This window comes from Echiichthys vipera (genome assembly GCF_963691815.1).
Source record: "Echiichthys vipera genome assembly, chromosome: 7".
In the NCBI taxonomy this organism is placed as follows: Eukaryota; Metazoa; Chordata; class Actinopteri; order Perciformes; family Trachinidae; genus Echiichthys; species Echiichthys vipera.
Genome location: NC_139832.1, coordinates 368,257 through 380,756, shown reverse-complemented (window position 1 = coordinate 380,756; position 12,500 = coordinate 368,257). Strand labels below are relative to the sequence as shown.

At 57.9% G+C, this 12,500-nt stretch overlaps 1 protein-coding gene across 2 annotated transcripts in view; it reads right to left on the bottom strand.

The window, feature by feature from the left end:
• Positions 1–12,500, bottom strand: part of rbl2 (retinoblastoma-like 2 (p130)) — a 22,971-nt gene that overhangs the window by 6,395 nt on the left and 4,076 nt on the right. Inside the window, exons 2-16 of one of the 2 annotated variants that reach the window (XM_083917280.1) lie at positions 12,041–12,171; positions 11,260–11,460; positions 11,035–11,099; positions 10,792–10,920; positions 9,690–9,850; positions 9,049–9,113; positions 7,423–7,594; positions 7,147–7,310; positions 6,960–7,072; positions 6,195–6,298; positions 2,553–2,690; positions 935–1,099; positions 726–855; positions 386–640; positions 113–312 (exon numbers count right to left, since the gene is read on the bottom strand). In XM_083917280.1, the coding sequence (XP_083773406.1) occupies positions 113–312; positions 386–640; positions 726–855; positions 935–1,099; positions 2,553–2,690; positions 6,195–6,298; positions 6,960–7,072; positions 7,147–7,310; positions 7,423–7,594; positions 9,049–9,113; positions 9,690–9,850; positions 10,792–10,920; positions 11,035–11,099; positions 11,260–11,460; positions 12,041–12,171 (2,193 nt within the window). The remainder of the gene's footprint in view (positions 1–112; positions 313–385; positions 641–725; positions 856–934; positions 1,100–2,552; positions 2,691–6,194; positions 6,299–6,959; positions 7,073–7,146; positions 7,311–7,422; positions 7,595–9,048; positions 9,114–9,689; positions 9,851–10,791; positions 10,921–11,034; positions 11,100–11,259; positions 11,461–12,040; positions 12,172–12,500) is intronic. The other variant, XM_083917281.1, reaches the window with a different exon arrangement.

Here is a 12,500-nt window from a genome sequence, read left to right as displayed (position 1 = left end):
ACAGGGCCTTTAAATGTGGGATCTGGAAACACACACAGAACCTGCTGCCGCTCAGAGCGAGCAGACACTTTAACATTCAAACGCCATAACGGGCGTGAAAGAAGTCGCCGACCTTCCTGAAGAACAGCGACAGCGAGCCCTTCCTCAGCGGGCTGCCGGCTGCTTTGGGCGCCGGTTTGCTGGCGGCTGATTGGACGGTGATGGTGCCGGTCAGCGCCTGGGCGGTCAGCGGCTGCAGCGTGGCCCCGCCCTGTCCCGTCACGCTCACCTGGACCGGGATGAAGGTGATCCCTCCGCTCTCATTGGCTATACCTGCAGAGGTCAGAGGTCAGTCTCTCATCCCTACGGCGTGCTCGCTGTCTCACGGCGTGTGTCGCTCGCTCACCCTGCACGGGGATGGTGACCGTCTGACCGTTGTTGGCAGTGACGGTGGCAGTCGCCATGGTGACCACAGTCTGCCCGGCCGGGATGGTGGTGACAAGGCTGGCCTGGCTGGTTTTAGTCACGGAGGTCGGCGCCGCGCCAGTGCCGGCGATTCTTTGCTCGCCGTCTGACGGGTCGACGAACAGGCGGCGGCGAGCCGTGCCGGTGGGAGGAGAGCTGTACCGGTCCAGCAGCGTGGTGGGGGACGGGGACACGCCTGCAGGAGGACGATGTTTGATTTGACTTTACAGACATTTTGTTGTCTCTCACATTAGAACAACAGCTGTGAGCGAGGGACGCACCTTTGACTGTGCTGCTGGTGCTCAGGTCCGGTCCGTGTTTGAGGGGAGTGTGGGGACCGCCACCCCCGCCGCTGCTGCCGCCACCGCCGCCGCCCTCCTCGTGTTGCTCCAGATGCTGAGCAGGCATCACCTGAAACAGAGTAGATCTCAGTCACATGGTGTAGTGAAAGGACAGGACGGTGTGTTTGTGGTGTAGAGTGTCAGTGGACCTGTTTGCAGGCGGGGACGCGGTCTTTGTCCGCCCGGAGACTGTCCCACAGCGGGGAGCCGCTGGTCCAGGCCAGGCTCTCCAGAACCTGCTCCTCCACCTGGTTCAGGTGCTTCACCACCTCCCTGAACAGACCCTGCTCCGACCGCACCAGCACCTCGATCACCTGCACAGCCACAACATGGAGGGTCACAGGGGCCCAGGGGACAGGGGGACAGGGGAGCAGGGGGTCAGGGGCCCAGGGGGACAGGGGAGCAGGGGGACAGGGGCCCAGGGGGACAGGGGAGCAGGGGGACAGGGGCCCAGGGGGTCAGGGGGACAGGGGCCCAGGGGGACAGGGGACAGGGTCACAGGGGCCCAGGGGGAGCAGGGGCCCAGGGGGACAGGGGGTCAGGGGCCCAGGGGGACAGGGTCACAGGGGCCCAGGGGGACAGGGGGTCAGGGGCCCAGGGGGACAGGGTCACAGGGGCCCAGGGGGACAGGGGTCAGGGGCCCAGGGGGACAGGGGACAGGGTCACAGGGGCCCAGGGGGACAGGGTCACAGGGGCCCAGGGGGACAGGGGGTCAGGGGGACAGGGGGACAGGGGACAGGGTCACAGGGGCCCAGGGGGACAGGGGGACAGGGGACAGGGTCACAGGGGCCCGGGGGGACAGGGGGTCAGGGGGACAGGGGCACAGGGGGACAGGGGGTCAGGGGGACAGGGTCACAGGGGGACAGGGGACAGGGACCCAGGGGGACAGGGGGACCCCTGACCTTCACCCCAAAGAGACACAAAACAACTAGAGGACAGATGTTCATGTTCACATATGTGAATATTGTCCCATCTTTTCAGGGATCTGTCCTGACAGACAGACAGACAGACAGACAGAGGGACAGACAGACAGAGGGACAGAGAGACAGACAGACAGACACACAGACAGACAGAGGGACAGACAGACAGACAGACAGACAGACAGACAGACAGACAGAGGGACAGACAGAGGGACAGACAGACAGACAGAGGGACAGACAGAGGGACAGACAGACAGACAGACAGACACACAGACAGACAGAGGGACAGACAGAGGGACAGACAGACAGAGGGACAGACAGACAGACAGAGGGACAGACAGACAGACAGAGGGACAGACAGACAGACAGAGGGACAGACAGAGGGACAGACAGAGGGACAGACAGACAGAGGGACAGACAGAGGGACAGACAGACAGAGGGACAGACAGACAGACAGACAGAGGGACAGACAGACACACAGACAGGCAGACAGACAGAGGGACAGACAGAGGGACAGACAGACAGACAGAGGGACAGACAGACAGACAGAGGGACAGACAAACAGACAGAGGGACAGACAGACAGACAGACAGACAGAGGGACAGACAGACAGACAGACAGAGGGACGGACAGACAGACAGAGGGACAGACAGACAGACAGACAGAGGGACAGACAGACAGACAGACAGAGGGACAGAGAGACAGAGGGACAGACAGACAGAAAGACAGACAGACAGAGGGACAGACAGACAGAGGGACAGACAGACAGAAAGACAGACAGAGGGACAGACAGACAGACAGACAGAGAGACAGAGGGACAGACAGACAGAGGGACAGACAGACAGACCTTGTAGAAGTCGTAGGCGTGCAGCTGGAAGACGGCGAGCAGGTTGGGGAAGTCTCCTGGAGGTCTGTAGGAGAAGACCACGATCTCCAGACAGCAGGCCAGCAGGGACCGGTGGAAGACGTCCTGCTCCAGGATACCCTGAGGAGACACAGAGACATGAGGACCTGAGACATGAGGACCTGAGACATGAGGACCTGAGACAGGAGGTCCTGAGACATGAGGACCTGAGACATGAGGACCTGAGACATGAGGACCTGAGACATGAGGTCCTGAGACATGAGGTCCTGAGACATGAGGTCCTGAGACATGAGGTCCTGAGACATGAGGACCTGAGACATGAGGACCTGAGACATGAGGTCCTGAGACATGAGGTCCTGAGACATGAGGACCTGAGACATGAAGACCTGAGACATGAGGTCCTGAGACATGAGGTCCTGAGACATGAGGACCTGAGACATGAGGACCTGAGACATGAGGTCCTGAGACATGAGGTCCTGAGACATGAGGACCTGAGACATGAGGACCTGAGACATGAGGTCCTGAGACATGAGGACCTGAGACATGAGGACCTCAGAGACATGAGGTCCTGAGACATGAGGTCCTGAGACATGAGGTCCTGAGACATGAGGACCTGAGACATGAGGTCCTCTGAGACATGAGGACCTCAGAGACATGAGGTCCTGAGACATGAGGACCTGAGAAATGAGGACCTGAGACATGAGGACCTGAGACATGAGGTCCTGAGACATGAGGTACTGAGACATGAGGTCCTCTGAGACACGAGGACCTGAGACATGAGGTCCTCTGAGACATGAGGACCTGAGACATGAGGTCCTGAGACATGAGGTCCTGAGACATGAGGTCCTCTGAGACATGAGGACCTGAGACATGAGGTCCTGAGACATGAGGTCCTGAGACATGAGGACCTGAGACATGAGGTCCTGAGACATGAGGTCCTGAGACATGATGTCCTCTGAGACATGATGTCCTCTGAGACATGAGGACCTGAGACATGATGTCCTCTGAGACATGAGGACCTGAGACATGATGTCCTCTGAGACATGATGTCCTCTGAGACATGAGGTCCACAGAGACATGAGGTCCTCTGAGACATGAGGTCCTCTGAGACATGATGTCCTGAGACATGAGGTCCTGAGACATGAGGACCTGAGACATGAGGTCCTCAGAGACATGAGGTCCTGAGACATGAGGTCCTCTTAGACATGAGGTCCTGAGACATGATGTCCTGAGACATGAGGTCCTCAGAGACATGATGTCCTGAGACATGAGGTCCACAGAGACATGAGGACCTGAGACATGATGTCCTCTGAGACATGAGGTCCTCTTAGACATGAGGTCCTGAGACATGAGGTCCTGAGACATGAGGTCCTCAGAGACATGAGGTCCTCAGAGACATGAGGTCCTCTGAGACACGAGGACCTGAGACCTGAGGTCCACTGAGACATGAGGTCCACTGAGACATGAGGTCCACTGAGACATGAGGTCCTCTGAGACATGAGGACCTGAGACATGAGGACCTGAGACATGAGGTCCTGAGACATGAGGACCTGAGACATGAGGACCTGAGACATGAGGTCCTGAGACCTGAGGTCCTCTGAGACATGAGGTCCACAGAGACATGAGGTCCTGAGACATGAGGTCCTGAGACATGATGTCCTGAGACATGAGGTCCTCAGAGACATGATGTCCTGAGACATGATGTCCTGAGACATGAGGTCCTCAGAGACATGATGTCCTGAGACATGAGGTCCACAGAGACATGAGGACCTGAGACATGATGTCCTCTGAGACATGAGGTCCTCTTAGACATGAGGTCCTGAGACATGAGGTCCTGAGACATGAGGTCCTCAGAGACATGAGGTCCTCAGAGACATGAGGTCCTCTGAGACACGAGGACCTGAGACCTGAGGTCCACTGAGACATGAGGTCCACTGAGACATGAGGTCCACTGAGACATGAGGTCCTCTGAGACATGAGGACCTGAGACATGAGGACCTGAGACATGAGGTCCTGAGACATGAGGACCTGAGACATGAGGACCTGAGACATGAGGTCCTGAGACCTGAGGTCCTCTGAGACATGAGGTCCACAGAGACATGAGGTCCTGAGACATGAGGTCCTGAGACATGATGTCCTGAGACATGAGGTCCTCTGAGACATGAGGTCCTCTGAGACATGAGGTCCTGAGACATGAGGTCCGCTGAGACATGATGTCCTCTGAGACATGAGGTCCTGAGACATGATGTCCTGAGACATGAGGTCCTCTGAGACATGAGGTCCTCTGAGACATGAGGTCCTGAGACATGAGGTCCTCTGAGACCTGAGGTCCTCTGAGACATGATGTCCTCTGAGACATGAGGTCCTGAGACATGAGGTCCTGAGACATGAGGACCTGAGACATGAGGTCCTCTGAGACCTGAGGTCCTCTGAGACCTGAGGTCCTGAGACATGAGGACCTGAGACATGAGGACCTGAGACATGAGGTCCTCTGAGACCTGAGGTCCTCTGAGACCTGAGGTCCTCTGAGACCTGAGGTCCACTGAGACATGAGGTCCTGAGACATGAGGTCCACAGAGACATGAGGTCCTGAGACATGAGGTCCTCTGAGACATGAGGTCCTCTGAGACATGAGGTCCTCTGAGACATGATGTCCTCTGAGACATGAGGTCCTCTGAGACATGAGGTCCACAGAGACATGAGGTCCACAGAGACATGATGTCCTCTGAGACATGAGGTCCTCTGAGACACGAGGTCCTCTGAGACACGAGGTCCTCTGAGACCTGAGGTCCTCTGAGAGATGAGGTCCTGAGACATGAGGTCCTGAGACATGAGGTCCTCTGAGACACGAGGTCCTCTGAGACCTGAGGTCCTCTGAGAGATGAGGACCTGAGACATGAGGTCCTCTGAGACATGAGGACCTGAGACATGAGCCACTACATATGAGTATCATAAGTTTAATACATTCACTCTGGGCAGACGAGCCCCCATTTTCTTCACACTTCCCATGGAGAAGAATTGGGGGCTCGTCCATGACTGAGGCATGTGTCATTAATAATGAGTATTATAAAGTTTAATGAAGCTCATCTGCTCACAGTGAATTCAACAGACGAGCCCCCACTACTGTGATCAACACTGCACTACGATCACCTTAGACTGAACAGAACCCACAGATCTGAGTCCTGTAAATACACTGGACAGGGTCTGGGCAGGGTGTGGACAGGGTGTGGACAGGGTGTGGACAGGGTGTGGACAGGGTGTGGACAGGGTGTGGACAGGGTCTGGACAGGGTGTGGACAGGGTGTGGACAGGGTGTGGACAGGGTCTGGGCAGGGTCTGGACAGGGTCTGGGCAGGGTCTGGGCAGGGTGTGGACAGGGTGTGGACAGAGTCTGGACAGGGTCTGGACAGGGTCTGGACAGGGTCTGGACAGGGTGTGGACAGGGTGTGGACAGGGTCTGGACAGGGTCTGGACAGGGTGTGGACAGGGTCTGGACGAAGTGTGGGCAGGGTGTGGACAGAGTCTGGACAGGGTCTGGACAGGGTGTGGACAGGGTGTGGACAGAGTCTGGACGTGTCCGTGAGGCGGCCTTGGCCCCGGTGTGTCTGCAGAGGACGCACTCACCGACAGGTCAGCGTCTCCCAGGATCCTCTTCTCTCTGTCGATGATGGACTCCAGGATCCTGTAGTAGAGCGCCTCCGCCAGGTGGAAGTACTTCACCGCCATGTCTGCGAGGAGGACGAGGAGGACGGGGACTTAGTCACAGAGACGTGAAGGGACGGATTCAATCAAACTCACACAGTAAAGTGTCTGCGCTGCCTTGAGGTGTTTTTTTACGGTCGATAATAAACAGGAACAGGAAACAGCAGCTGGACAGGTCACATGACTGATCAGCTGTGTCTGTCTCCCTGGAACAGCTCCTCCCCCTCTACCACCGAGCCCCTCCCCCTATCACAGAGCCCCTCCCCCTCTATCACAGAGCCCCTCCCCCTCTATCACCGCGCCCCTCCCCCTCTATCACCGAGCTCCTCCCCCTCTATCACCGGGCCCCTCCCCCTCTATCACCGAGCCCCTCCCCCTCTATCACCGAGCCCCTCCCCCTCTATCACCGAGCCCCTCCCCCTATACCACCGAGCTCCTCCCCCTGTATGACCGAGCTCCTCCCCCTCTATCACCGAGCTCCTCCCCCTCCGGGATCGACCGCGTGGACTTTTCAGGGCCGATTGAAGTCAAATCTATAAAATGAGCCGTCTGTCACTAGTAAACGTCAGCCAGATGGACGCACGCCCCTCCCCCCAGCGTCACATACATGCCCTTTTATGGTCAGAGGACATGAGGCGGAGTCAGAGTCTGACAGATGGAGACTCCCGTAGGAGTGTGAGCGCGTACCTTTGCCCATCGCCCGGCTCTCTGCGCTACGGCCCTCAAAGTGCCCACAGAGGAGCTCCAGCATGTCCTTCAGGCGCTTGCTGATGACATCACTGGGGTCTCTGGCGCAGGTCCTGCAGGGGGACAGTTTCCGTCAGGACACGGCAGCAGCTCAGATCCTGGACCAGCGTCCCACACACAGACCTACCTGAGGGTCTGGGTCAGCCTGGCGCTCGGCCCCTGTGTGGCCCCTGACAGCAGCGTGTGGAGACGCCCCACGCTCTTCATGGCGGAGGACACCGGAGACGCCAGGCTGCTGTCCTGGACGTACTTCCTGCCCGTCAGAGGGGTGGACACCTTCAGAGACGAGGCCTGAGAGGGGGACACACACACACACACACACACACGCCGGCTCGGTTAGTTCACCTTCACCTGATTGTCTCACAGCGATAAAGCATCAAAGTCCGTCTGTCCTCCGTCTCACAGTGAGGCTGGGACGAAGCCTGGACGTCGAGCCGTCCTGGGTGTCCACGCCCTCACACAGAAACGGCCCCGGCGTCCCCATGTCCTCGCTCGCCGCCTCGTCAGTGAAGATGCGCTCGTCCAGGCTGCCCGTGGACAGGACGTGTTCCTCATACACCCGAGTGAGAGACAAGCTGAGGACAGACAGAAGAGAGGACATTAGAGACAAGCTGAGGACAGAAGAGAGGACATCAGAGACAAGCTGAGGACAGAGAGAGGACATCAGAGACAAGCTGAGGACAGAAGAGAGGACATCAAAGACAAGCTGAGGACAGAGAGAGGACATCAGAGACAAGCTGAGGACAGAGAGAGGACATCAAAGACAAGCTGAGGACAGAGAGAAGAGAGGACATCAGAGACAAGCTGAGGACAGAGAGAAGACATCAGAGACAAGCTGAGGACAGAAGAGACAAGCTGAGGACAGAGAGAGGACATCAGAGACAAGCTGAGGACAGAGAGAGGACATCAGAGACAAGCTGAGGACAGAGAGAGGACATCAGAGACAAGCTGGGGACAGAAGAGAGGACATCAGAGACAAGCTGAGGACATCAGAGACAAGCTGAAGACAGAAGAGAGGACATCAGAGACAAGCTGAGGACAGAGAGAGGACATCAGAGACAAGCTGAGGACAGAAGAGAGGACATCAGAGACAAGCTGAGGACAGAGAGAGGACATCAGAGACAAGCTGAGGACAGAGAGAGGACATCAGAGACAAGCTGAGGACAGAAGAGACAACATCAGAGACAAGCTGAGGACAGACAGAAGAGAGGACATCAGAGACAAGCTGAGGACAGAGAGAGGACATCAGAGACAAGCTGAGGACAGAGAGAGGACATCAGAGACAAGCTGAGGACAGAAGAGACAACATCAGAGACAAGCTGAGGACAGAAGAGACAAGCTGAGGACAGAGAGAGGACATCAGAGACAAGCTGAGGACAGAGAGAGGACATCAGAGACAAGCTGAGGACAGAGAGAAGACATCAGAGACAAGCTGAGGACAGAAGAGACAACATCAGAGACAAGCTGAGGACAGAAGAGACAAGCTGAGGACAGAGAGAGGACATCAGAGACAAGCTGAGGACAGAAGAGAGGACATCAGAGACAAGCTGAGGACAGAGAGAGGACATCAGAGACAAGCTGAGGACAGAGAGAAGACATCAGAGACAAGCTGAGGACAGAAGAGAGGACATCAGAGACAAGCTGAGGACAGAAGAGACGACGTCAGAGACAAGCTGAGGACAGAAGAGAGGACATCAGAGACAAGCTGAGGACAGAAGAGAGGACATCAGAGACAAGCTGAGGACAGAGAGAGGACATCAGAGACAAGCTGAGGACAGAAGAGACAACATCAGAGACAAGCTGAGGACAGAAGAGACAAGCTGAGGACAGAGAGAGGACATCAGAGACAAGCTGAGGACAGAGAGAGGACATCAGAGACAAGCTGAGGACAGAGAGAAGACATCAGAGACAAGCTGAGGACAGAAGAGAGGACATCAGAGACAAGCTGAGGACAGAGAGAGGACATCAGAGACAAGCTGAGGACAGAAGACAGACAGACTGACAGAAGACAGGAGACAGTGAAACTCACAAACTGTCTCCAAAGTTCATTGGGTCCAGGAATCCGGTCAGACTGTCTTCTTTCCCTCTGATGATCTGAGGGACAGACACACGTTAGACGCTGTCTCACCCCCAGCCCGTCTCACCCTCAGCGTGTCTCACCCCCAGCCTGTCTCACCCTCAGCGTGTCTCACCCTCAGCCTGTCTCACCCTCAGCCTGTCTCACCCTCAGCGTGTCTCACCCTCAGCCAGTCTCACCCCCAGCGTGTCTCACCCCCAGCGTGTCTCACCCTCAGCCTGTCTCACCCTCAGAGTGTCTCACCCTCAGCGTGTCTCACCCTCAGCCTGTCTCACCCTCAGCGTGTCTCCCCCTCAGCCTGTCTCACCCTCAGCGTGTCTCACCCTCAGCGTGTCTCCCCCTCTTGTGGACGAGTGTCTCACCCTCAGCCTGTCTCACCCCCAGCGTGTCTCACCCTCAGCCTGTCTCACCCTCAGCGTGTCTCACCCCCAGCGTGTCTCACCCTCAGCCTGTCTCCCCCTCAGCCCGTCTCACCCCCAGCCTGTCTCACCCCCAGCCTGTCTCACCCTCTTGTGGACGAGTGTCTCACCCTCAGCCCGTCTCACCCTCAGCGTGTCTCACCCTCAGCCCGTCTCACCCCCAGCCTGTCTCACCCTCTTGTGGAAGAGTCTCTTGATGAAGGGTTTCCAGAAGTGCTCTTTGACCCCTTTGGCCTCCAGCACCAGGCCGTCGTGCAGCTCACACAGCTGCTCCATGAAGCAGTACGGCCCCGGGGACGGACGGAAGTCCTTACTGCTGAAGTCCTCCGGGAGACCTGCAGGACACAGAGACACCAGGGACATCAGGGACACCAGAGACATCAGAGACACCAGGGACATCAGAGACACCAGAGACACCAGGGACACCAGATACATCAGAGACACCAGGGACACCAGGGACACCAGAGACACCAGAGAGACCAAGGACACAGAGACACCAGGGACATCAGGGACACCGGGGACACCAGGGACATCAGGGACACCAGAGACACCGGGGACACCGGGGACACCAGAGACACCAGGGACACCAGAGACACCAGGGACACCAGGGACACCAGAGACACCAGGGACACCAGGGACACCGGGGACATCAGGGACACCAGGGACATCAGAGACACCAGAGACATCAGGGACACCAGAGACACCAGAGACACCAGGGACATCAGAGACACCAGGGACACCAGGGACACCAGAGACACCAGGGACACCAGGGACACCAGAGACACCAGGGACACCAGGGACACCAGGGACACCGGGGACATCAGGGACACCAGGGACATCAGAGACACCAGAGACATCAGGGACACCAGAGACACCAGAGACACCAGAGACACAGAGACACCAGAGACACCTAGCAGCAGCAGCAGCAGCAGCAGACTCTGACCTCTGCAGAAGCAGCTGACTCTGACTCTGACCCCTGCAGCAGCAGCAGCTGACTCTGAACCCAGCAACAGCAGCAGCATGGTCTGACCCCTGCAGCAGCAGCAGCAGCAGCAGCAGCAGCTAACTCTGACCCCTGCAGCAGCAGCAGCAGCAGCGTGTTCTGACCCCTGCAGCAGCAGCAGCAGCAGCTGACTCTGAACCCAGCAACAGCAGCAGCATGGTCTGACCCCTGCAGCAGCAGCAGCAGCTGACTCTGACCCCTGCAGCAGCAGCGTGGTCTGACCCCAGCAGCAGCAGCAGCAGCAGCAGCAGCGTGGTGGCGGTGGCCTGGTACCTGTGAAGCCCGGCTGGAGCAGCTCCCTCCTGTTGTTGCAGAGCAGGGCGTTGGTGAGGACCAGGTCCAGGGCGCTCAGCAGCAGGTGGAAGGAGTTCACCAGGTCGTCGCTGATCATCGGGAAGTTTCCTGAGACGGGAAACACAAACACAGAAGTCACGCACGAGCGTGAGTCCGGGTGAGACGGGGCCGCAGAGCGAGCCCTCGCCATCTCACCTTAACCTCTAAAGGCTGCGGCGTTACCTTTGGCGTGGACGAACAGGAGCCAGCAGAAGTTGAAGACCTCGGTCACGGTGCAGGGATGACGTCTGCAGAGGAGGAGACATGACAGAGGTGAGTGTCTGAGGACGGACACGTGCAGAGACGTTCAGAGACGTGCAGAGACGTGCAGAGACGTGCAGACACGTGCAGACACGTGCAGAGACGTGCAGAGACGTGCAGAGACGTGCGTCCGTCCCCGGGTCCCACCTCTGTTTGCGGCTGCGGTGGACTCGCGGCGGCTCCTCCGACGGCGCCTTGAAGATGGACTTGAAGACGGGGACGTACTTCTTAAAGATGACGGCCGACACGGTGAAGTTCCTCTCCAGCCGCTCGGTGCTCTGACGGAAGTCCTGAGGCAGGTTGGACATGTCCTGCCACTTCCTCATCTTACTGAAGAAGTCCAGGAGGCTGCGAGAGAGAGAGAGGACACGGGAGAGACAGAGGAGACAGAGGAGACAGAGAGGAGACAGAGGAGACAGTTACACCACGTCCCTGACTGTCCTGCACACATCTGACAACATGAACACTCACCACAGACACCTGCAGGTGCATTGTGGGTATTGGTGGTGCACAGGTGGTGCACAGGTGCATTGTGGGCATTGGTGGTGCACAGGTGCATTGTGGGCATTGGTGGTGCACAGGTGGTGCACAGGTGCATTGTGGGCACAGGTGCATTGTGGGTATTGGTGGTGCACAGGTGCATTGTGGGCACAGGTGGTGCACAGGTGCATTGTGGGTATTGGTGGTGCACAGGTGCATTGTGGGCACAGGTGGTGCACAGGTGCATTGTGGGTATTGGTGGTGCACAGGTGGTGCACAGGTGCATTGTGGGCACAGGTGGTGCACAGGTGCATTGTGGGCACAGGTGGTGCACAGGTGCATTGTGGGTATTGGTGGTGCACAGGTGGTGCACAGGTGCATTGTGGGTATTGGTGGTGCACAGGTGCATTGTGGGCACAGGTGGTGCACAGGTGCATTGTGGGCCTACCTGATGTCGCAGCAGCGCAGGATCCTGGTCAGGGAGACGTAGTTCCCCTCAGCGGTGCCTTTCCCCACCGTGGGCACCGAAGACCTGCACGCCACGTACAGAGCACAGGCCAGCCAGTGCAGCTCGCTGCCCTGGGGGGGGGGGGCATAGAGAGGGGGGGGGCACAGAGGGGGGGGGGGCAGGGGGGAGACGGGGGGGGCAGAGGGGAGATACAGGGGGGGGCAGAGAGGGGGGGGGGCGAGGGGGCAGGGGGGAGATACAGCGGGGGGGGGCAAAGAGAGGGGGGGGCAGGGGGGAGATACAGGGGGGGGGGCAGAGAGGGGGGAGACGAGGTGGGGGGGCAAGTGAGACTGATGACACACTTTTCCCGATGGCAAGTGTGTTTGTTATTGTTGTGTGTTTGTTGTTGTGTGTGTGTTGTTGTTTGTTGTTGTTGTTGTCACATCTAAGGTGTAGTTGC